Here is a 26,683-nt window from a genome sequence, read left to right on the forward strand (position 1 = left end):
GCTAAATATTCATCATGACAAATAATGAAAAATTAAAGATTCTATGCAGCATTAATTACGCTCTAGTAAGATGAATTGGGCCTCTCACAATTAATGAGAACATACACCTTTGTCTAAGTTTTATTTCTACTTGTGATGAATGTGCTCTGGGTGATAAAATACATCATACTAACAGTGGATTTAGCAGCTCGGTCGTAGATTGACATATGAGCACGGGCGAAGCAACCTTTTAGTGCCAGACAGGTCAATGTACATACTATTGAAATGTGGGACTCAAAGGGTTAATGATAATGTATCACTTCCAGGTACGCTTTACAACCTGCCATTATTAAAACAGGAAAGTGGTTTAGCTATCACCCAAATGATACCATTTTGCAATGCCATTATCTGCCATAATGATCGCAAGTGGCGGGGTAAATAGAATATTAGAACGCACAAGCATCCCACCAAAATGTGTGTGTGAGCAAAGAATAGACGTGAAGGAGTGGTGGAGAAGCGTCCATAATATAAACAGGAGGAGAAGAGGTGCTTTTCAATGAGAGCTCCTCTTGCTACTTTTTGTGATACATAACACGTCTTTATAGCACTTCTCCATTTTTAGCTATTTCTGTGAATTGGTGGAATGTGTGCCAAAGTGATTTCAAGACTAAACATGTTGCACATTGTCACATTTCTATATTCAGTATAACAAACTAGTTCCAGGGAAAACAGCAGTTTGTGAAAAATCAGCGTTAGTAAATCATGGTCAGATGTTGAGTAACAAGCAGAAACTAGCCATTAACCCAATATCTCCTACCTTCACCTTATTTTATTGGGGCCCCATCAGCTTTTATTTACATCATTGATCATTACAGTTTTAGACATAGTTATACAGTCGATACACATTGATATATTTTCATGGCTTCATTTATATATACTATAGATCACAAAAAGTGGTTTATAACAACGTGCTTATTATTTATTTATTATTTAATTATCTTACCTCATGAAATTTAATAATATTAATAACCCAAGCGCAGAGACCAGCAGCTGCTGAGGATTTCATGCGGACAAATTCTGGGTTAAACTCAGGGTCGCTCAGATAGTCCTCTTTTATGGCTTTGACGGTGGCATCAGGAATGTGCGCTTTGTCAAAGTTAGTCAGATTCTGAAGGAACTCGTCCACCTAAATAAAATACATGGAAACGATGAAAAATGGAAAAATGACAATATTACAATTCAAGAAGAAATGAAAATGGCCAATCGCTTTAAAGTAGTCCATTTTTTCAGATATATGGATGTAACATTAATTATTTGATTACAATTACACCAAGAGAAGTAACAAATTAATTTCTCTTATATACTTGTAGTCATGATAACACTTAAAAGAAAAGTCAGCCTCAAATTATAGGAACCCATGCATAGGTCTTTTTTCATCAGGAGGGTTCAAATTCTAAATTATACAATGTTTTTTTTTTGAGTAGGACATCACAAAAATGATCATTTGTCCTAGAGGTGACAGAACCTGTATATGCTAGTGACACCTTTTAAAGGCTCAACATATTTAGAAGATGAACCTTATTTAGACAATAATATAATAAATGAATAATTCATTAATATAATAAAATAATATTATATTCCCTCTTCTAATTATAAAGCGTCTTTGGCATCTTTAAGGATTTCTTGAAAACCTGGACTGCTTGAGGACTGAAAGAGTCCAACGTGGATTGGATTTCTTACCTTACTCATTAAAACTTTTGCAGCTTTCCAGCTTCGGTCTTTAGGGATTTTGCCATTTGGAGATAAAAGGACAAGGACAGCAGCAGTCACGTTGGTCACAGGAACTGGTGGGTTGGGAAACGTTCTCAGCTCTGTAAGGTTTAACTGGGCATTGAGAAAATAAGCAATTAGAACTAGAATATATATATATATACATATTCTATGATAAGCATAGTGATGATATATAGCATGATAAGGTCAGTTACCCGGTTTAGGGTGTTCAGAGCTGCATTGGCTGCTTGGAGGGCAGGTTCTGCCTTTACCAGGTCACTTGCTGATTCTTGCTGCTGTTTTGTTATTTCTGCCTGGATTGCAGCAATCTATGAGTGAAATAAATCGCAGAACTTAATAGATATCCTGTATAAAACAAGGAAAGTGCTCTCTTTTTGCAAATTTAGTTATAAAATTCCGATGCTCTATCTTCTGAATATACGGTATGTTTCTCCCTGATTTTTTACAATGAGGTTGCTTTTCAAATTAGTAGTTAGTGAACAGAATCTCGTGAGACTAATGTAAAATCGAATAACATTTTCTGTAAGTCTTTATTATATTTAAATTGAAACACAACCATGACACTTAAGTCTAACAGCAAATAATTTGCCTAAGGCTAGGTTTCCACTTGTTTTTTTTTGCTAAAAACGCCCATAAAAACGCCAATTCAGCCACACAGCGTTTTTTTGTGAAAAAACGCTGCAGCCAGATGTTAGCTGTTCTTCAATAGGAAATCGCACAATGCCATATCCACTTGGCGTTTTTTCAGTCCTCTTTGGCGTTTTTTTGCTTTTTTGTGCTTTGTGGCAGTTTTTCAAAATCGCAGCATGTTGACACTCTGGCGTTTTTTGCAAGGAAATCTTGGCGTTTTTCTCCAATAGAAGTCAATGGGAGAGAAAAAACGCCCTGAAAAAGCCATGTGGGTTTTTTGCCTTGGCGTTTTTTATGGCGTTTTTTTCCACAGTTACAATGCAGAGGATGGACCCAGTATCTGTGTGTCCTACGAGAAATAGGCTGGAAACAAACAGTTTCACACAAAACAAAGGTCATATTGAATTTTACACCATTGGGACCAAACATGCCATTACAAACAAACATACCCAACTGGATCCTGCGTGCCAAAAGCAACAGCAAACAGTTTGCACCATCATTTGGGGCCAATCTTCCGAGAGGAGCAGACATTCGAAATAAAGCATGCCTTACAAACCACAGAAAAGAGACAAAAGGGTCCGCCGGGGCATTTAAGTAGAACTCTACCAAGTAAATGACATCAGGAGGGGGCAGATACTTGCCATTTATCCGAATCCCTTTTAGCTGGGTGAAACTTCTAACTTGTAAAGGCTGGAAAAACTGCCTAAGGTCAAAAAAAGCAATTTCCACAGAAAGGCTAAAACGCCAGAAAAAACTCCAGAAAAAATGCCAAAACGCAGGTAAATGCAGTGGCAAGAAAAAAACGCAGGACAAAAACCCAAGTGGAAACCTAGCCTAATAGCTAGATGGCATAAATAAATGAGACTTCTTCAGGTTCTACAATTAGCTTCTTGTTTAAAGAGCCAAAAAGTTAACAAGATCAAACAAAGTAGCATTTTAACACCTAAATTGGGTGATGTTTGTAAGACATCACAACCTAGGGATTTCAGTTTAGTTAACTTGTTTAACTATGTCTAACTAAGCGTGCCTATTAAACATCATCCCTTTGGGGATTAACCTTAAGGCAGAAAGACCAGAATATTTTTGCAAATATTTCCTATTTGTAGCAAACAGAATCATTTTGCACAAATGTGGTGCTGACCAACATGTTTAACTCGCTATAGAAAGTGTATTATTTGGGCAAATTGTGTACTGTGCAAATTGAATCCAATAAACCCAAATGACATATTTGATCACAGTCACAACCATATGCAGATTATGGGAGGAGAAATAATTTTCTTACAATAGGAACATGGAAAATGATTGATAACATCATTACTCAGACAAATTACCAACCTTGGTCATACACTGCCCCCCTCGCTGTAAACACAGTTGCAATTATTATATGTATGATTTGACCAGCGCCCTTCAAGGTCAATTGTTATACCAACATGGGCTTGCTGAGTTAACAATTAACATGAAATGTTTTCCTGCTTATATGTGAAAATCTTAAGTTATGTCTTACAGTTCTGGAGAGGAACATTCATGTTGGGGAAAAAAAGCCATATTTACTAAATGAAGTTGTGACATGAAGCTCGAAGCGTAGAGATGGGGTAGACATGGTGGTTGCTCCATATTAAGCATTTTGCTCTAGAATTGTTTTTATATAAACATAACTCAGTTTAATATCCTGGGCACAATGTGCAATAATTCCACAAGCATGTATTTCCTTATATAAGTATCTCCGAAAACAATCATTTACGATCACTATGAACAGCTAAGTGTGTTGTATAAGACTTCCCAGCCTATAAGATCCACAGATCTCTGCCTGTCCATCATCAAATGAGAAGTGGCTTTCTGTAGTATAACCCGATATTGTGTTATACTGAGGCAGCTCTGGGCATAACAAAATACATTTATCAGGGCTCCTTCCTTAACAAAACATTAAAAATACTTTCTTAACAAGGGAATTCAATATCTATGTCTATAGGTTGTTTCATATAAAAATACATTGTAGTAATACGAGGAATCTTCTATAGGTCTGTCCACTCCAGGGCCTGAAGGAGAAAAGAGGCCCTGGCACTTTAAGGCCAGCAGCCATAAAATAATGTACGTGTGGCTGCTGACCGGATATACGCCGCCATATGCTACGGTCAAACACTTACGCCATATGTGTGTATCCAGCCCATTGCCCCATAGTCAAGGACGGTCAATGGCTGTGCATGGCCCTAGGATATCATTTCAGCATCCATCATTTGTTTTTAGCACAGTGTGCTGTGATGTTTACTATATAATGCAACTCAGGTTCATACAAACATATTCAATGGTCCATTGTCTTTTCATATAAAACGGAGATGCAACACTAAAATTATTTCCATAAAAGGTTCTCAATTATTTCTTGGATGACTCTGAGACACGTCCAACTCGAGGTTCCATGAATGCATTACACTCCAATCTCTCGTGTTCATACCTTGCGTTCTTCTGCATCTGCAACGGACTTCTCTTGGTTCAGTTTCTCAGTTTGTTGTCCTATTTTAGCAATAAGCGCCTCTGTATCTCTGTTTCTCTGATGAAGTTCCACTTCTTGAATAGCGAGTTTAGACTTCAGGTCTTCTACCTGGATTATTACAACAGAGACCTTACTAATTATGTTTTAACATATTTATTTCAATTATAGCAAAATAATTTAGCTTAAAGAGTAAACCTTGCCTTGGGCTTTGTTAAAAAAAGTGTATAATTATATTGTTCCTCTAGAGGATGTGTAATTATCTCTATGTATTTATCAAAATACTGGCTTGAAGGCAACAAAAAATTGAATTTTCTGGCTAATGATTTGCACATTGAGAGTTTATTTCCTCTACTATTTTTTGGTTCTTTTATCTAGTATTTTCATTTAAATGGCTGTAGCTTAAAACTAAAATATGATAATCTCATTAATCAATTTCCATTTATATATTCCAGACTAATAAAATAATTCTTGTTTTGTAAAAGTTATACTTACAATGGAGTAGTTACAATGGCCAGTATGGTAAGACACACATATTTAGCCTCAGAACAATGTTCTGCTCAAGGATAAGATGAGAATGATTTTCAATTGAAATGTAATGATTTAATGTAAATAAATATGCTTATTTTAGCACGAAATATGTTTAAATAAGCCCTTCTTCCCACATTTAATATTATTGATGTATTATTTAAGTACACAATAAATTAATTGACTTGTTGAGATTTTTATAGTGACATTTTCATAGTAGAAAACATCAACTTACTTTTGAAATATTGTTCAGGGGACATTTTTGGGGAGAAAGTCTCAGTCAGTGGACTGCCCCCTTAAAATGTGCTAATGCCACTGCCCACACACACACACACACACACACACACACACAACACTTACACTGGAATATCCTAATTTACATATTCTCACCTGAAAAGCAGTACTTTGTAGCTTTTGTAATCCATTCTCCAGTCTTTCCATTTTTTGGGCTAACTCGTTCCTTTTCCTTCCAAGAAGATTCCAATACAATTTAATGAGCTCCAGGAAGCTTTTAGGGGTGGTGTAATTATAATGCCTTTCGTTCTGCTGATATTTAAGACTCACTTCGTTTACACTTGTATGGGCAAATGTTATGAACTGGCTGATAGAGGTTTTTACATTATGCTGAAATAAGGAAAAAGGTTACGTTAACGACAAATTTCGTTTCCTGCCCTTTCATTCACTCTCTCACTCACTACTTCTCACTTGTTTTCACTCTCTCTCATGCTCTCTTACGACCGCTCACGCTTTCTCACACTCTCCCACTTTCTCTCTATCTTCTCTGCCAACGGCTTCCATGTCTCTGTCTCCTTTCTGCAGCTAAGCTTTTTGTCTTATCTCTTCTTGTCTTTCTGTCTTCTTTCTTGGTCTGCTTCTCCCTGAAAGCCACTCCATTAGTCTGGCCTCCCAGAGTGCTTCCGCAAAAGGGCAAAGCCTCCAGGCACATCATCTCCCTCAATCGGAGGAATGGGCGAGAGGCTGTCGATGTGGGGCATGCCTTGGCTTTGTCTTTTGCGGATTTACCTCAAGAGGCCAGAATTATGCAGGTGGATCCGCAGAAAAAGAGACGTGTTTCTGCGAATCCATCTGCAATGTTCTGACATCTTGGAGTACTAGCTTCCACAAAAGAACAGAGCCATGGCATGCCCAATGGAGACAGCCTCTGCCCCTCTAGGGGGTATGGTTGTCCCCGTGGTGTGCCTCAAGGATCCGTTCTGTGGCAGAAGCACTCTGGGAGGAAAGGTTAGCAGAGCGGATAACGGGAGGGAAAGGGGACCAAGAAAGAAGAAAGAATAAAGAAGACAAAAATAAGAAGAGGCAAGACAAGAAGCTGAGCTGAGATATTAAGAGAGAGCATGAGAGAGTGTGAGATATAATGAAAAAGAACAACAAAATGCAAATAATTCAAGCTCTCTGCTTCATTCTTGTTTGTTTCATTGTGGTCCCTCTGCATTTTCGTTAAAATTAAAATTTGTAGAAATCCAAATCCAAATGTAATGACTATAAAACAATAACTTTTGCTGTTCATAAGATATATTTCTAGATTAAAATATATATATATAAGATATATAAGATATGTAAGATATATATATATTTATATATTTATATAGTTCGCAAATACAAAATATATATATATATATATATGTATATATATTCACATTAATCTATTCACATTGATATTCATACTATTTGTTCCATTTCTTGAAATCCAATTAAGGAATCAGATCACGTATTCTGTAGGGCTTACTAATATGACATCACTTTCTGTATGACATTAGTATACCATTGTTTCTTACTGTTTAAATGACAATTAGATATTTTTCAGCACTTCATTGTTCAATCTAAAAAATAAATCACTTATTGTATTGACTACATCTTATCCGTGGCTCTTCACATGTGCGGTGGTACTAATTTGAACCTCATCAAGAGAAATCATTAAGACCACATTGTTAAGGTTTATAGAGTGTCTCATACAAGTGACGAGTTGGTTAGTCACTTCTGTTGTAGAAATATGTCACTGTTCAATTCATTTTCAAGTATATCTACTGCTTTAACCATATCAACAAAGTGACAGTGAGTACCTGTGTCTGACTGCTGTCTTTCTACAGGACACTATTATGCATTTTATAGATACCCCACCTACACAAGCATACCCTTAAACAAAGTAAAATAGTTTTTAGGCCAGTCCCAATTTGAGTGCATCTAATGAAAAATAATTATAAGAAACTTATAAAGTGAATGAGCATCAAATATACATACGGTATATGTAATTTGTAAAGCAAAATATCGTCAATAATTATATCACCCCAGTGACGCAAAAAGATGTGTAAAATATAATTGTATTCGCGAACTTTCAATATTATATGACAGGTTGTGATTTCTCTTTTCTTTCTCTTTTTTCGCATATATATATATATATATGGATGTCTGGAGGGCAAACTGTTTAAGGAAGATCTTACAAGACCTGTATAAGTGACAATAATACAAAGCATTATATTTTACACATCTCTTTGCATCACTGGGGTGATATAATTATTGAAGATATTTTGCTTTACAAATTACATATGTATATATATATATATATATATATATATATATATACCCACAAGATTGCGAGCAGGGCCCTCTTCACCTAATGTATCGGTTTGTCTTAGTCTGTCAATTCTAGTCTTGTCATACCCCTTGAATATATGTATTGTATTAAACGCTGCGTAAATTGTTGGTGCTATATAAATAAAAGATAATAATAAAAATAATAATAATTATTATATATGTTATGCTCATTCACTTTTTTTATAATTGTTGTTAATTTGGGTGTTTTGAAGGAGAGCACTTTAAGCATGGCTGGAAGCATTTTTTACCTTTTTAAGGATCTGCAGCACTGAATACTTTTACATATACACATTCTAATGAAAAAGAATCTTGACAATTACATCTTTCTTCAAATAATTTCTGTTTGGAATTCTGTATGGAATTGTTTTGTCCTCTGCTACTGACACAACCTGCAAACAGTTGCTTAAATCAAATATAAAAAAACATGGAGCACTTAAACACTTTACAAAAAAATGAAAGGACCAATGTAAAGATTTCCAATTTCCATGGGAGTTTCCTTTTTTAGGAATGTAGTTACATTACATCCATATCTTATGGAGAAAATATATGGTATATTTTTTTAATTTTTAATCTATATAAAATGTGAATGTAAAATATACCTATGCATTTAAATTAATCATAAAAGTATTTGTGCCATAGCATGGGGCTTCTGACCTAACTATCAAGCAGGGGAAAAAAAAACGGTTAAAGGATTAAAATGTTTTCCATAAAATGCTATATTTCTTGTGACTCTTCTTTAAGCGCACGGTACTGTGTTCCGTGTAGGTTGTTAAATTCCGCAGAATATGGGATTTTTTTTCTTGCCTGTTCCTTGTGTTTCACTCTAGGAATTCAAGGGTCCATCCCTGCTTGGCGTGACAAATGTATTTGCACAGTTGTCAGGATGATAGACAGGGGAAGAATGATAGGAGTGGTGATCTCTGCTTGTTAGTACATACAATAGCCCAGTAGGAACTATGATCTGTTGCAGAAACAAACGATGTCCCATTCTGGAACATATTAAGTTTGTCTCCGGGACACACATGACTTCACAAGGGTGTCTAACCTCATTCATAATAGATGCTAATCTTTTCAGGGCTGACTGATGACAGCATTTCCTGCCCTTCACGGAATTAGACTTGGGTTTTATCAAAGGACTCAAACAGCCTGCTAATTAGACTAATTCCCTTTGTCATGAATTATTTATTTCCATTGGTAACCGATCGCTGTGACTTTCATGGGTTCTGCACTATATATGAACACTAAAATATAAAGAAGAAATGTCCCAATTTAAGTGAAAAGCGGACGGATTCCATTGTCTTCTATTTGTCTGTTGAAATACTTTGATGAACTAATTGCGGCAAATTTTAAATGCGTGCAGGGAAGTATTTTTACGTCTTAAATGCAAAGCACCCAGGTGCCACCCTTTGGGCCAAGAGGGGGTAAATTCAAGTAACCCCCAACCCCTACTCACTCCCTCACACTCATTTGCGCTGCAACACAAATTCATTTGCATTACATTATTTTAACAAGTAACTCTTGTCATGACTACCGCGTGTTTTCGTTTAACAGCCAATATACTACTATGGATTGTGAGAATCAAAGAAAACACTCATGAATTAATTTTCTAATCAACTGAGCTGGTTCCAATATTTGACACTGTGTGGAGAGGGGTTGAACCAAAGTGAAAATCCTAGCATTAAATAATAAGACTTTGAAGAAAACCACCAATGTCGCGTCAGACATGAGTCGAGATGCAGAGACAGATTTGCGTACACTCAGTGTTAGGGCATGCACCATCAATGGGGGTCAATTAACCATTAATTCAATTGTCCACTCAACATCTCAGTGAGTAGACCCCACTGTGGTGAGAGGTTGTGACCTGGTTCCAGTAGGCCATTTCTAGCTCCGAGCAGGTGAGTCATTGAGCTCTAGTCAATAAGCTTTGAGTTTTGGCAAATTGACTTTGAAACACATGAGGTTGAGCAGATCTGTTGAATAATATACTTTCTGAGTTGATTTCGCTGAATTAGACATCTTTTTGAACAACTCAAATGTCTGTAAAAAGATGTGCAATGCGTTTCATACCAATTGCAAGTTGGCATTTAGGTCAACCAGCCTTGAGTTGACTTGAAAAGCTCAATTTTAGCTATTTGTTATTGCCAGAAAAACATGAACAACACTATAAACAGGCCCGTTTGGCAGCATTTGCGTTAACTATTTCCTTTGAATGAAATGTGATTACCTCATGACATTAAAAATACAACTGTTTCCTTGCTGGTTATAATAACCCAAAAACATACATGTATGTAGTACAAAACACCACTTATTAGTCATAATTCCCCTCAGCAGGTTCTCTGGGCTGGCAGGTACCTAACCAGCCCTTCCAGCACCCTTCTTTTCCAACGCCACAGTAAGATTTGAGATGGTTTGTAAACAATGGTCTACAGGTAAAATAGTCTTGGAATATGGGATTAGTTTAATTTATGCTCAATACATTATCACATGTAGGAACAAGGTTCCAAAAAACATGAATGAAATGTTCAGCTACGTACATACTAATAATTGTACCATATGAAAAAAAAAGGACAAAAAGAACAAAAATGACTTTTCTTGACAATTCTGGCAAAATGTTATTCCAATAGTAATAAATAATTGACCCGTTATCTCCAGTAATTGGTGGAAAAATGCCATCTTACGTTTTATAGAAGACCACAATGAAATATTAATGAAACAGTTTGTTTCTCGTTGAAGACAATTCTGCATTCATTTGGTTTTCTTGTTTGGAAATTGAATTAGACTGTTCAGATTTACTGTAAACAACCTTTTTTTCCTCTCACTTGTGTATGGGCATTCCAAGATGTTAGATATAAAAGAAATAATACAGAATGATCTCTTGGCGGACTTTGTTCTTTATAACAGAATATTGTCTCCACGTGATTGTTGTACATGTAATTAGACATTTACATTGAAAATATAAATTGTACACCCACAAAATCACACAAAATGGGGACAAAATTCTTTCATGTTAGCTTAATCATCTAGATTATAACCACCATATCATAGAAATATTTATTAATGTGAAAATATGGATTTTGAGTGTGAAAGTTTCGTTTTCTGCCAAGACATAGCAGAGGAGAAGTAAAATAATTACTTAATTATATATTTCTCCAACATTTTGTTTTGATATAATACCAAATTATTAAGATGTTATACTTACATCAATTCCATCTAGTTTCTGGATAAAACTGCTGCTAACGGACTGAAGGGCCACTTGTGGCCATGCGTGAAACCAGTTGATAGACGTGCAATTTACAAGGGCTGGGAATTTTCTGGCCCTGGCTCTCAATGTGAAACCAACAGGTGAAAAACACAAAACAACCTGTTAAAAAAAATAAACATAAAGCATTTTGTTCTCTTTCAGTTCTTTCTCATAAATATATGTAAACAGATGGATGCAAGATGCAAAGTAATAATCCAAGGAGCAAGGTGTATGAGTATATGTGTGAACTCCCTAGGTTTTGTGAAAGGGCGGGGCTAGTTGTGTGCAGGGGCTGGCTCTGGACATGTTTATGGACTGGGCTATCCCCAGACAGCCTTTTGAGGGTGGAGAGTGGGAGGAAAGTGGGAGTGGCCTAACACCACTGCCCTGCCTGGAGAAAGAAGAAAATGACCTGGAAATCCCGAGTAAGCAGAGCTTCATCTGGAGACTCTGGGTCTAACCCAGCTATGGTGATGAAAGCATACACAACCTCCTTTGTATTCCAGTAAACAGCATGCATTCCATAGTCTACCCTAGCTAACTCCATACCATCGGGAACAGAATTAAAGAGTTGTAATATAATTGTCAGATGGCATGTCAGCATAAAGTAAGAAGCATAACGAAATAGACTTAAATACTTCAGTTATTATTTTGTCTCCACATTTACATGCTATTGAACATAGGGGTAATTAAAATTGCCATTTTTTTTAACTCTCACAAGATTTACATTTTTAGAAATTTGTAACAAATAAGACAGAAATCTGAATGAGACTTGAGGACAGTTTTGGAATTCTATGCAAGACCTCAATCACAAATTCTCCCTGTTCGATCATTGGACTTTGTGAGCAGCACTTAAAAGGAGAATTTAGATAAAAAGGCTAAAGCCAAGACTTTGGGAGGCTATTAGGCTGCCATTCCCTCCCCCAGATTTCTCTCACTTTCATGCTTCCCTGTGAACTCTACACAGTGGGAATGGTTCAAAACTTCAAACCACAACTTGATCAATGGAAGTAAAAGGCACTACTAATAGGTGCCAGATCCACAAAAATTGGGTACCTCAAACGTTGATTCTATTTCCCAGTACTTTTGCTGAACCAGAGACTGTAAAGGAAACCAAATGGACGCTACGTGTCGAGTGCCATATAACATAAGAGAAATATGTTATTATTATTATTATTATCTTTTATTTATATAGCGCCAACAGTTTACGCAGCGCTATGTTCTGAATTATGTAAAACAGCAGTTGAATTGACTCCTTAAAAATAAAGCCCATTTCTATGTGTTTGTCTTTTGAAATCAGCATAATATAGAAAATGGTGCAGAAATGTAGTTCTCTTCATGCAGCAAAAACCTGGGACTCCCAAAAGTCAGGATGCCAGCTATATGGTACTTTCACTAAGTGATAAGTCACAATAAGATGGAAAAACTAATCACTGATTATTATGATGGGCCAATCTATTCTGAAGACCTCTTTGGCTAAACCATACATGTGTTGCCATCAATAGTGTATCTACAGAGGGGTGCAGATGTGGCACTAGAGCTGTACTGGCCTACTGGGAGATTTCCCGGTAGGCCACCTCCTCTACGGATGGTCTTCAGGGCGAGGGGTGACAGACCTCATGCTCCCACAACAAGTTGGAAGATAAATGATGGAAGACAAAAGAGGAAGATGTGAGAGAGAAATGAGAAAGGTAAGAGATGGAGAGTAAAAGGGGAAGGGGATAGTGAGACAAAGGGGAAGATGATGGGGAGAAAACGTTGCTGAAAGGGCAAGTGTGAGCCAGTATGTATGTGTGTATGGGCAAACATCCATGTGTATATATGTGTGTATGGACAGACGTATATAAGGGCAGTGTATATGTGTATGGGCAGGTGTGTGTAAGGGTAGTGTATGTGTGTATGTTTGTGTAAGGACAGTGTATATGTGTCTGTATGGGCAGGTGTGTGTAAGGACAGTGTTTTGTTTATGTGTGTGTGTAAGGGCAGTGTATAACGGTAGTGTGTATGTGTGTATATGGGCAGTGCATATGTGTGTATATGGCAGTGCATATGGGTGTATATGTGTATAAATGGACAGTGCATCTGTGTGTGTATGGGCAGACATGTATGAAGGGCAGTGTATTTATATGTGTGTGTGTATGGGCAGACCTGTGTAAGTGCACTGTGTGGGTGTTTGGGCAGGCATGTGTAAGGGCAGTGCATGTATATATGTGTGTGTATGAGCAGGCATTTGTAAGGGCAGTGCATATGTGTGTATATGGGCAGTGCATATGTGTGTATATGGGCAGTGCATACAGTATGTGTGTATATAGGCAGAGTATATGGGTGTATATGTGCAGTGCATATGTGTGTGTAGGGGCAGTGTATGGGTGTGTGTTTGTGAGCATGCATGTGTAAGGGTAGTGTATGTGTATATGTGTGTGTGTGTATGGGGCTGTAGCCTTACAACCAGTTGGACAGGGTGTAACATGGGGGGGTGCAACATTTTATTCTGCCCCGGCGCCACTTTAACTCTGGTTACACCACCACATTAGTACAAATCATTCCCAGAGTCTCATCTCCAGAACCGGATTAACATGCCAAAGGGCCCTAGGCAAAATACCAATTTGGAGCCTCTTTCATGCTTGATTTACATACAGGGCAATTTATTCCTGCCACACAAACCCCAGCTTTTAATTTTCTGAATGAAGGCTGGGCCGGTGCTTTCAAGTTAAGGAGGCCGTACCGGCGGCAGATCACTCACACACAGAACCTGCTTGAGCAATCTGTCTAAACCCCTTACACAAAACTAAAGCAGTAACAACTCCATACTAGCCATTAACAGACAATTTAAACACTGTATCCGCGCAGCTGCCTGCCCCCTAAGAATCGTAGGCCCAAGGAAGTCAACTAGGTTGTTTTGCGCATGATCTTACATCATAAGGGAGCATCATATGAGAACTAGAAAGATATATTCTTCATAACTACTAGATTTCCTCTTTTAATGTTTAGAAATAATATTTTTTTATCATTACCTGCATGTATTAATTAATCTCACCAGAACCATTTGAGCCTCTGAGGACAAATATGTATAAATTCAGATTTTATAGTCCAGATATATGTAGTCGCACAGATGGACTCTTTGATATTTATTGAAGGCAACACCGAAAGTTCTGATTCCACAATACATGCCATCTTATCATTCAATAACAGCAGACAAAATGAAACCACATCAATAATTTTACAAGGGAAGCAATGCCTGTTTTATAGAATCTTGCTAACAAAATATAACTAATGGATAAATATTCCTTTTTTTTTCACCTGTGGAAAAAATGTGATAATGGTTAAAGGATTGTTTAATATAACAATGAATCATCAGGGTATCAGAGACAAATGGCAGTGGGCCAGTAAAATTTGGGGGTTTCTTTTTTCTTCTGAATGATAGAGACTGTATTGTTTAATCCCTTTTCATTCTTTTATCCTTACCTTCAGCTGTCGGCGTATTCTGTCGATGAAAAACTGCCAGCAATTCTCTCTGGAGTCCGGATGGCCAAGAGCTCGCAATTCCATCCTTATGGAAGACACAATGCTGTCTATCTCATCTTCACTAAAAAGATCAGGAATATCACCTGCACAATACAGATATTATACAGCATGTATGGCAAACAGCAGAAATACATTTTTAACACGCTTAAAGGTTTAGAAGGAATTTAAAATAGTCGAAACTTTATAGTTAGCATTCGAAAACCAAAAATTCTTTAAAATAGACACGGCAAAGTGGATATTTTTATTTCTTTTTTGTAGAGGGCAATTGAAGGCAGGGAACGCATCCACTCTTTGATTAGACAACAGATCTGTTGGGGATGATGTCGGAAGGCACTGGGACCATTCTACCAAGAATAAGGGTGTTGTGAGCTAAATCTAGTTAGGGTTCTTTATTCTAAGAGCAGTTAAATAAATCAATCTAAACACCTTTCTTAGCATGTTCCATTGGCTACCTGCTCTCTATAATCCTCATTACTGATTTGGCACTTTTTATGAAGCCAGATCATAGCATGCACAGCCAATGATTGCAAGGTGATCAGCGAAGGTACCGCGATATATGTTTTTTTTGTGTGTAAAAGGGGGTATGCTTAAAAAGTTAATCTGGTGCAAAGTTTTGATCAACCAATAAAATGGTCAGGATGAGTGGTAATAAGGGCACTTTTGAAATTTGGTATTTAAATAGATTTTTATACATAATAAACAGTATATTTATTCCTACTGGTACCTTGTTATATAATTACATCATAATAAATAAAATGGTGTATTCATTTAAAATAATGATAATAATAAGCAAATATACGGGAGCAACAATATGCTTCCAGGTCATATTATAGATAAATGCATGTGTTTATCAATGTGCTTAACTTAATTTCTGTAACAAATTATAGCTATTTAAAAGAAGCTCAGGATTATTATTTTTTTTTATTCCTGTGATCAATCAAATCTGAAAAATTGTCCTAAATGCAGTTATTAGGCATAGCGGAAGTAAGCCCTGTGTCTTGCAGATCTTGTAAGCTATTAAAGTATCTATTTAATTATTTTATAGAGTTTAAACATGCTAGGCCAAGACCCCTTTCCGTACCAGTATGTGTTAACATACATTAACGTTATTGTCAATTTTGTAGATTGTGAATTTCAATGTTACTGTTCGTTTTCACTCTCCCCTATAGTAATAGCTATATTGAATAAAATGTAATGAATTTAAAATTATCTGCCCAATTAATATTACTAATTTGACCCTAAATGCTCTTAACTGAGTAACGGTGAACAATGGGTTTTATTTCCTAACCCTTTCCTCATATTTTTGGTAAAGTCTGAACAATTATTAATGATGATGGTGATTTTTTTTTTCTAGCCCTGCAGCTTTAATTGTATATTTCTGGCTCCTGTCTGATCACATATTTTTTGCTGAAACAAGAGGAGATAAAAACCTATTTAAGAAAAAGAAAATAAATTCCTAATAAACCAAATTATTGCTGATTGCGACTCATTATATTAAGCAAGTTGTTTCTCTTGTGTCACAGAGGTGAGTTGACAACTCCTATTGCAAATCTGCAGAGATGACCTCTCACATCTGCTGATGAAGCCTATTCAAAACCCCATGCCTTGCGTTCATTTAAAATGTTATATTTCTGAAATGTTTTGATCATGAATGTATTTGCAAAAGGTTTATTTTTCATGCAATTTCCTTCATCTTTCGTGTTCATTATTTAAAGCCACAGAGACAAATCCAGTACCCTCAAATGATGTGGGGATAAGCTAAATCTATTAATCTTAACTAAAATTGTAACAGAATGGTAAAAATAAAAGGGCACAAACAGACTAAATGAGCCGCAGAGGCTTTTGAAAAGTACAATAATATGGAATGCATATGAAACGTAATGTTTACACATTTTAGGGTTTTTTTTATCTTTGCTAATTGATTTCATTTTTAATACAACACTTAAAACATATGATTATAAATACTTTTAAAGACTGACTGAATTGACACATATCATACAAATAAGCTGCACTACAAAATAACTTGTTGAAATAAAAAAATACATAAAAATATATAAGCTACCCGATGCCAGCATGTCATTAACTAGAACAAGAAATCTTTCATCCGGGATCTGGGCATCTGTGTGCAGGAAGACGGTGCCAATATTCTTCACCCCTACTTTGAAGTATAGTGCCGCTATATCACTCTGCAAAGATATAGAATGGTTAGTAAAAATATTGTATTTTCAGTTGTATCAATAATTCAAAATTATTCAAAATTATTTAGGATTTTGGAACAATTATTTATTGGTCTTGTACCGCATTCAGAAAATTCAATTTCATGACATGCCATTATGTACAATGATGGGCTGACCCCCTCCAAACAGGATTGGTCTGACTTGGGCCCAATGAAATAGGTACTCTGTTGGGTCACGTGACTCAAGTAAACTGGGCCAGCCTACTGAGGGAAGTAGGTGCTGCTCACTTAAAATAAGCTAGCAGGGCTTAAGCCAGGCTCCAAGTATAAGCGTGTACGAGAATGTGCGTATGTACATATGTCCATGGAAGGGGGCTGGAGCCAGTACTAGATCTCCCCTGACCGTGGATCCAGCTGCTCAGTTAGTGGACGACTGGGGTAATAAAAGTATATACATGTATGTAAAACAACCTTATATTAATCAAAAAGGCATGAAACTGTCTATTTTAAATGGCTTGACAGTTCCTGAGACATTGTAGTGTTACATTTCTTCCTATAAAAAACAAGGTAACTGATAATATCTAAAGAAGTACAATGCATTCCAATAAAGAGGATGAGCCTGAAATGTACTTAAAAATCTGATTTTAAAAAGTATACATGTTTGCAGAGGTGGCAGGCAAGGGGTGATGGAACAATTTACTCCTAGGCCAAACACAAACCCTAGGGTATTTGAAAGCATCTTAAAACTAAAGTTATGATCTTTATAGATATACCAGATGATGTGAGAATAGGGTTATCTGGTTGTATAATGGATTATGATGACCACGGTAATAAATGTTTTCACCGTTATCTGTAGGGCGTATCAGTACACAGAACCCCAGTACACCGATAAAACTCATTTCATGACCTCTATCTAGTGCTATAATGCTAGTACTGGATGTATGAAGATGTGCTAAATATCAATAAATATTTATATTTTGCCGACCCTAGACGTACGCAGTCGTGATTGACTAGAAAAGGCTAGTAATTCTCTGTATCATCATTAAATATTCTATTGAGAATTGTTTACAACCTCAAACAACTCCAGTTTTCCCTGTAGATTGTACAATTTTTATTGAGTTTGAAATAAATATGCATGTTGCTGTAGAACACACAGACAAACGAGCAAACAAATTCACAACAGGCAACAGAATAAAGTACAACGTACAAACGGCACTGTGGATTCAGTCTGCAAACAAACATACTCGCTAAATGTAAAGTTGGAAACCATGGCAACTGTAACATCACATATAGAAACTCAAAAGACCTTTACAGCAATTAAGGATGAGTTAAGAAATTGGTTTATTTGTTTTCTGTAATTGTGACATTGCTTATTCTGCATTGACCTGCAGATTGTTTTCTAAAACAATATTTGCAAAAGGATAATTAAGAAAGGCATTAGTCTGAGTTGTATTTATACAAAAAGGCTTCATCAATCCTCGAGTTTTAATTGTGCCAAAATGAAGAACAAATGAAATTATCTAGCACACAATAACAACAAATAGTTTCTGCAAAACACTGTTTTGTAACTCAAAAGATGTTTGTCTCTGACTCCTGTGGCAACGGGGATCGTGCGTTATATATTTACCAGTGCCCTACTATGCCGCGGTACTGTCACCGAAGGCTACTAACACAATTCAAACACATTGATGATATTTATTAAGACCTCTGGGAGGATCCTAATGTGAAATAATCACCAAAGCAATGTTACTGGGGATATTTCAATGTTTATTTTAGTGCTAATTTTCTTTTAGAAATATAACCAACTATATCCATATTAGCCTTTCCTTAACAGAGAAAAAGGAATCATGTGTCTTCTACCATTGATGTTACTAAAAAACCACTTAATGCCGTGTGTATCTTGTGTTCATCGATCATCTCATAAATAGTTCTGATTATTATTTAAAATAATAATTTTGAAAGTAAATTTAGGTAATTAAAGGTAAATCGGGTAATGCAAATTTGAGTAAATATGTGCACCATCTTCCATAACTTCATTATATTTGTCCTAATTTTGACTTTGTAGAAGCTAAAATGTTCATCCTTACCCTGAGATCATTGATGCTGTATCCTTTACGAAGGGTTATTTGGAAAACTTCAAGAGAGCAAAGAAAAGCTGTCAAGCGACATAAGCTTTGCTTCCCACTTCCTCCAACACCAATTAAGAGAGCATTGCCATAGGGAAACTCCAGAATTCGGCTAATCCGGCAGCTACAAAATAAGTAGAAAAAAGGAGAATGTTATTTTTATGACCTATTCAATTAACAACTTAATATATGTACGTTATTAACAAAAAGAAACTAAATACAATACAGTTTGTAACTCAACTGAACGTCACCAAAGCCTGATGCATTGATCCCAATCCACTTTATTGGTGGCGGTCTTGGAAAACAGCAATCGTACAATGAAAAATTACATTTTAATAAAGTAACAAAGTAAATGTGCAGAGGATATGCTAGGTTTATCATCTATGTTATAATATCAAGGCATATTCATCCAATTGACATGGTTCATCAGAAACATTAAAACATTGACATTGACAGAAGATAAGAACCATTTGGCCCATCTAGTCTGCCTTGATGTAAAGACTTAAACCTTAACAAGAATGATCAGGTCTGTCTTACCCACTTTGAGTGTACATGCAACAAATATGAAAACCTTTCACAGATTATATCTTTTCTTGTCTACAGTACAAGATGTTATTATAGCAAAATGGCAATGTCTGAAGGTTGCCAGTCCTCATATGTGATCCCTATTATGCTTCTGCCTCTGTAGTTCTCCCTTGCCTGATTACCATTATGGTCTTCACATTACAATATATTATTTAGTAACTAGATCACAATTTTGTAATTAGGTATGTTTATGCTGCTTGGCCTCTCTGGCCTTCAGTTATTTCAATTCTGCAAATTAAATATTTACAAATACAATAGGCTGCATTCAATGTTAAACTGTACCTTGATTTCAGAGTCTGGGGGCATGTTATCTATGCTTTCAGCCTTTCACTTTTCACAATTAAACTTTTTTTGGAAATTGAAATATAGATCCAAAAGAACAAAGAAAAACTCACATGTGTTGAATGGCTTCTTCAAAGAGAACAAGATTCATCGAGGCATGAATTTCGTTGTAGTGCTCAAGCGCATCTGTTAAAATTCTGACCAGCTTTTCCCAATCAGACACGGGGAAATAACGAGGTTCCCCGACACCATGAGCAAAATGACAATAAATTAATGGTTTATGTATAAATATATGCTCATCAACACCCTACAAGAGAAAAATGATTCAGAATGGTTTTCATAAAAAATACAAGTTTAATAACCAAATAACGGCAAATGGCTCTATACCAGGGGTAGGCAACCTTCGGCTCTCTAGGTGTTGTTGACTACATCTCCCTTGATGCTTTGCCAATATTATGACTGTAAGAGCATTATGGGAGATGTAGTCCACAACACCTGGAGAGCCGAAGGTTGCCTACCCCTGGTCTATACTATTTAAAACTTTCTCTGACTCTAACAAGTAAGATCAGACATTTTAAAGACATTTCCATAAAAATACATCTGACAATGTGAAGAGGCTTTAGATCAGCGATGGTGAACCTATGGCACGTGTGCCAAAATGGACATAGATTATTCTTCAAATTACTCCATTTATGCCCCAACAGAATCACACATATATACCCAAATAAACTGCATCTGCCAAGCTGCGTAAGTGTGTGTATGTGTGTGTGTGTGTGAATGAGTGTGTGTGTTTTTTTTTGTGGAAGGTGAAAAGAACACTGCACTACACCAGGGGGTATCAACATGCAATGTTGGCAGATGTAAACCAGCAATGTAACAGAAGGATAGAACTATTTCAAAATGTTCAACATTTGCATGTCATTACCCCAAATTGCTATATTTATTTTTGCAAACCACATGGCCCGTGAAACTCTGTAAAATGCCTTATTTTCTAATCCGTGCACTTGGAGTGCTCTTTCTGCTAATATGCTTAGAACTATCTGAAACCCTTGCCAAGCCAGAGCCAGAGCTCCGATAAGTACATCACAAAGCAAAACATGTTCAGCCAAACACCTTTCCTACAAGTCAAAGTGATGGTGGAGGGGGGAGAGAATCATGCATATGGAACATGTACCACCCACCTATCACTTTCATTAAAGTGCATGTGATGGCTGCGGTGTCCCTATAAGTAAAACAAAACCTATATTTGGGAGTAAGGTCTAAAATTAACTAATATTACCCATTTATATATTCAACTAGTCAAACATCTCACCTCAAAATATCTTTTGGTAGTATCAATGAGGACCTTTTTGAAATGTTCCACGTCCTTTTCTTCCATTAGTTTATCAGAGTACACTCTGGAAGATTCATGGAGCCACAAGTGAACCAGATCACCAGAGAACCGAATGCTCTCAGATGACGCAAGAAGCATTCCCTAGAAAGTATACATGTAATTACATTCATTATGACCACTGTAGGAGGATGGATGTGAGTACGTTTTGAAATATTTAGGGTTTCTGCTTTTTGCTTGCAGAAAATGAAAAAAATGCTATTAAACAGAAAAAAACAAAACAAAAAAGAAAGCACATGGTTTTACCTGAAATACGTGGGTCAGATCCCTCAGATTAAACATGTAGTGGAATCTGATTGCAGTGGGAAGGAAATTCTGGGTCATTTTGTGGTGCAGGCAGATGGCCGCCTGTATGAGGGTAGGTACGGATTTCTGTACGCTGTAGCTGAAACCACCATTCTGAAAATGTGCACTAATAATTCTGCCGTAAATGGTATTCAAGGCATCTGATCCAGGAAAATGCACAGCAAACACCGAGAAATGCCTCTGGAAATGATAGGAAAAGGGATATCAAATGTTTCTTCTACACATTTGGTACATAATCAATCGATAACAAAAAAAGTAGCTATGCAGCTGGCACAGAGTGAAAGCGTATCAATTACCTGAAGACGGGGATTAATGGAAAAACTTCCAGCAGTGGGATTCATGCATGTTATGTATTGACAGTTGTGAATTTCCTTCGCTATTAACTTCTGTCTGTCATACCTGTGGCGGTTGTATAGAGAAAGAGTAAGAATGTTTTGTGATTTATGAATAATATGATAACTTACTTATTTGGGAGACTAAAAGTTTACACTCATATGCAATTCAATCATTTTTGTCATATCTGATATACAATATAAAAATACAGCTTATTACAATACAATGAACTTCTGGGTAAATGTTGTCCTATGTTGGCAAATCGGAAACCATGGTCATAATTTGGCCATAATTAAAAAAAACACTGGATAGTTTTCAGTACTTGCTTGCATTTACTTAAAATGAATGATTACGACCCAAATGATCTCTAAAAGAAGTTCTAGAACCTTTTTGTTTTGGGTTAGCACTTAGCTTACATAATGTTATCAATTATGGAACATGGGTAACTTAGAGTAAACAGAGAGATTTTTGTGATGTATATCATATACCTAGGTGCCTGGTCTAGGGATGGATCTGCATCCAAGGCCCCCCCCAGCACAAATCCAATAAGTAACCCTACCAGGTCTGATAGACCACGAAACACCCAGCTGAGAAATCGCTGTTGAGACGCTGAACATGGAGCCAAACGTAGAATTGCAAGGTTCACGTTGGAAGAGGCTTCCCTTTTTTCCCCATTCCTGTTGTTGACCATTTTTAGAGGCTCATGAAATGCTCACCAGTGACTATAATCAAGATGCTGTCTAATTAATGTGTGAGGCTGCACGGTGCTGTAGGCATCAACTTCTGGCATGTTCAGGTCGTCTATAAAATAAATCAGTTTTTTTGTTCCTGGTGGAGAATAGTTTCTTCCAGCTTTCTTCTCTAATGGCTTTTCTAGGACACCTGCACACATGAGATTACTTACATGAAATTACAGTATCAACCAACAGTACACAGGTCATCAATTCCGAATCCGTATCACTTACGTTGGAGCATAGCAGAAGTTGTGTAGTAGTTAAATGGTACCTTGGCAACCATGTATTCTTCTGGTAATTGTGTAAATTTGTCAGACACCAGAACAGTTTTGCCAACACCAGCATTGCCAACCAACATTATGGGTTTCCCTTTTTCAATCAGTAAATCCAAAAAATATCGCAGACGTACGGTTTCAGCTGTGTGCACTAGGACAGTCTACAAAGACATGCATGAAGATAAAAATACATAGAATCATGCATGTAACTTCACATAACAAAAGCAGGTGTTCTCATAACCCACAGTGACACTGGAAGGAATGGACCGCACGGCAGAATAATACAACATATACTTCCACACACACAGGGTTAACGACGGAGGATATTCTTCTTATTATATTCAAATTAATTATAATAGGGCCTAGCACTTGAAAGCACTGTTGAAATTGAAGAAGGCATGAATGCATGATCAATTCCTAACACACTGAGAAATGTGCTAATGTGTGTTGAGTGATTTAGACAAGAAATATCAGACAAGAGATGTACTGTAGACAGACAAAATGTAGTAGATAAAAATTGAAAATGACAGAAGGGTGAATTCTTTCAAATATTTAATTGCATGTGCCACAAAATGAGTTTCGGAATTCTTCATCTTATTCTTGAAAGGAAACGGGATGGGTTACAGTGACAACAATATATGTGAAGTCAAAAGATTGAGTCCAATGCTTTTTTCTTCAGAAAGTTATCCTGTGTGTTTCTCTTTTGAACCTCCGCAAATTATTTACTAAGCGTACAGTAACTGGTTGAGTCGTGCTCATCTTGACTGAGTGGGCTGGTATTGAGCAACATGTCTCTTTACAAAACTGACGTTGACTTCTAACTAAAGCACAATTCACGGTGACTCTATTGTTACTTGCAGTAAGAATACATTTAGATGCAACAGATACATTTCTAATGTACAAATTGCAAGAAAATCGTAATATTCCTCATTATGCATTAATCAAACTATTGGACCTGATGAAGGGACCATGAAAACGGGCAATGGATGACAATATCTTTAAATCAAATCTTGCCATTAATGTTTCATTTTGTCTCAGAAATGTAGTATAGAACAATGGTGAACAACTCCAGTCCTTGAGAGCCAGAAACACAATTTCTGGATATCCCAGTCTGAGCATGGACACCTTAATAAACAATTCCAAACTATGTGGAATTCCTGCCCTGTCTGTGGCTGTCACCGGCTGGTGTTGAGGACCCCTGGTGTAGAACCTGAGGGGTGGAAATTACTTCACATGTACACGTTTGTAGTAGATCAGAGTTTGAGATTCAGTTTGGAGACTTTGCATGGCATTTTGAACAGTTCCTCTTGACAAGTGTCAGAGACATGGAAGAAAAAATGGCTATACTTTATGCGGTACCCCATCATTGCACCTAATGAAGAGTATCTTTATTGGTCAACAGCGAGTGACCTTAGAAGAAAGTTCTCTAATGTTTACTATCTCTTTCAAAGAAAAGTTATTGGAAACAGTATAGAGATGGCAATATGTGCCTAAACGTCTACAGACAAACAAAAATCTATATAAATTATAAAGAACTTTTAGGCTTTTCAAGGCTTTGAAAGGAGTTGAATTCACCTCTGTAGATCACAGGGCTAACACATCAGTTCTAGCTGTCTGTCCTATTAGATACTAATCATCCCCCATTTAACTCCCTCTTTTTCCTCTTCAATAAGCTTTGCATAAAACTAACCCAAACCCACATGGGCTTGTACAATATCATCATCATAGAATGACAATGAATGACGAACGTAGGTGGAAACTGTCTGAAGAAAGCTAAATTGTAACAAGAAAAAAAATTGACATTTTAGATTTTAAATGTTACACAGTTTTTATAAAGCTTCAGTCAATTTATTTTATTTATTCTAATGGAGAGCATTACAACTGCTTTACTGCGCTGAAGCAGGAATCGATCACCTCATTAATCACACCTCGTGAATAGTCACAAATCAGGACCTAACGGCAAGTACTGAACCAGAGGCAATGAAGCATAAACTCCTTCACAATTTATGATCTCTACAATTGCATCTTTTCAACCATTAAATTGCAAGATACCATAAATTTTTATCTCCTTCACTTCAGTCACATTATTGATTCTGCCTTGTGAAATATAGAATGGCTGTAAATCTGGGCCATTGAATTAATTTTAAGTCTTGACTTCAGAACAGGAACCCAGTACAGTAGTAAGGTTGTTAATCCAAACCAAGGAACATTAAAATGTAAATGGACAACAGGGACTTAAAAGAGCCATAGCTCTGTCAATTTCAGCCCTTCACAACCTTGAAGGTATTGTAACTGATTTAGACAAAATAAAATAGGGGAGAAAAACAATAATAAACCCAAATGAAATATAAACTAAGCACACATAAAATGTGAAACACAACAAATGCTTCCTCAATTTAAAAAAAAAATAGCTTTGAAATAAAATACATTTAAAAATGAAAAACAGGGGCACATCTGGACCCCCTATAAACTAAGGGGAGGGCAACTACCACCCTCTTTGGCCAACCCTTGTGTGGTGGTGTGGAAAGTAAAACACTACCTGTGGAGAGAAGGCTGGTGCAAGTAAACACTGGGTTTTAAAAAATTAAACTTGGGGTCAGAGTCATGTGTACACATCATACACATAAACTTCATTGTGTTGACGATGCCCCTGGTCATCCTCCATTACTCCGAAATGGAGCTGGAGCGAGGAGCTTGGACGACTTATATATATATATATAAAAGCTGGCCCCTGCTACACTGCCCGACCACTTCATCACTTGTTTGGGGCGGCAGGAGGCTTTCTACACACTTGCTCATTCAGAGCGACAACTCTCTCTTCCTAACTCACATTCAGGCATTTTAGAGATCACGTTAGTTTCACAAGTGCATTGCCACTGACAGTGGCACAGCATAACTCCTATAGCAAACCAGACACAGATGGTGGTACAACATGACTCTTATCATTATATAGTGATCGAGACATAGATGGTGGTACAGCATGACACTTATTATTATATATTTAGCCAGACATAGACAGTGGTACAGCATAGCTTCCTTCACGATATACTGAGCCAGACACTAATGGTGGTACAGCATGACTCCTATCAATTTATACTGAGCCAGACACTCTAGTAGATCTGCACTCTAGGCCGGCGTCTACCTTGCCTGCAGGTAGCGCTAGCCCTGGTTGAGAGGGTTATAATGGAGTTAACCCTTTGGTTTGGAGTTTAGATATTCCATCCTATACCTTTCCCTTGCCCTTCATCTTTGTCCTATAGGATGGAAGGGGTTACGTTACTGAACAGACCTCATTGTGCACTAAATAAAAACAAGAGACATTAGTTTCTTACCAGGTACAACGCAGCTATAATAATTTTACAGGAGACATGTATTACATTTAATTAAAAGTACACTGAAAAAAAATGTCATTATGATAGAAAGTTCACACTGTGCCCCACACCCCACTGGGAAGGGTCCTGGCCATCACATATATCACTGCTGGAGAGATAACTTACCTGTAAAGGAATATCTGGAGCCATTTCAAACTCTGGAATTCCCTCAGCCCAAGGAGTGAATTTCTTTGTATCAGGATCAATAAAATAATCAAAAACTGTGCCACTCGAAGGGAATTTAATGGTTCTCATTTCTTTATTCCACCATCTACTAAATTCCAAACGATAATCAATTAGCTGAAACAAAGAG

General features: G+C 36.8%; 1 protein-coding gene across 1 annotated transcript in view; it reads right to left on the reverse strand.

Annotated features, from left to right (window-relative positions):
- Positions 1–26,683, reverse strand: part of LOC128501692 (dynein axonemal heavy chain 11-like) — a 122,706-nt gene that overhangs the window by 41,172 nt on the left and 54,851 nt on the right. Inside the window, exons 45-60 of the mRNA XM_053471259.1 lie at positions 26,497–26,670; positions 22,956–23,160; positions 22,707–22,872; positions 21,954–22,056; positions 21,598–21,837; positions 21,274–21,435; positions 20,075–20,268; positions 19,056–19,218; positions 16,855–16,978; positions 14,733–14,875; positions 11,226–11,387; positions 5,804–6,037; positions 4,850–4,996; positions 1,965–2,078; positions 1,720–1,863; positions 983–1,165 (exon numbers count right to left, since the gene is read on the reverse strand). Coding sequence (XP_053327234.1) covers positions 983–1,165; positions 1,720–1,863; positions 1,965–2,078; positions 4,850–4,996; positions 5,804–6,037; positions 11,226–11,387; positions 14,733–14,875; positions 16,855–16,978; positions 19,056–19,218; positions 20,075–20,268; positions 21,274–21,435; positions 21,598–21,837; positions 21,954–22,056; positions 22,707–22,872; positions 22,956–23,160; positions 26,497–26,670 — 2,658 coding nt within the window. The remainder of the gene's footprint in view (positions 1–982; positions 1,166–1,719; positions 1,864–1,964; positions 2,079–4,849; positions 4,997–5,803; positions 6,038–11,225; positions 11,388–14,732; positions 14,876–16,854; positions 16,979–19,055; positions 19,219–20,074; positions 20,269–21,273; positions 21,436–21,597; positions 21,838–21,953; positions 22,057–22,706; positions 22,873–22,955; positions 23,161–26,496; positions 26,671–26,683) is intronic.

The sequence above is a fragment of the Spea bombifrons genome, chromosome 7 (assembly GCF_027358695.1).
Source record: "Spea bombifrons isolate aSpeBom1 chromosome 7, aSpeBom1.2.pri, whole genome shotgun sequence".
Taxonomy (NCBI): Eukaryota; Metazoa; Chordata; class Amphibia; order Anura; family Pelobatidae; genus Spea; species Spea bombifrons.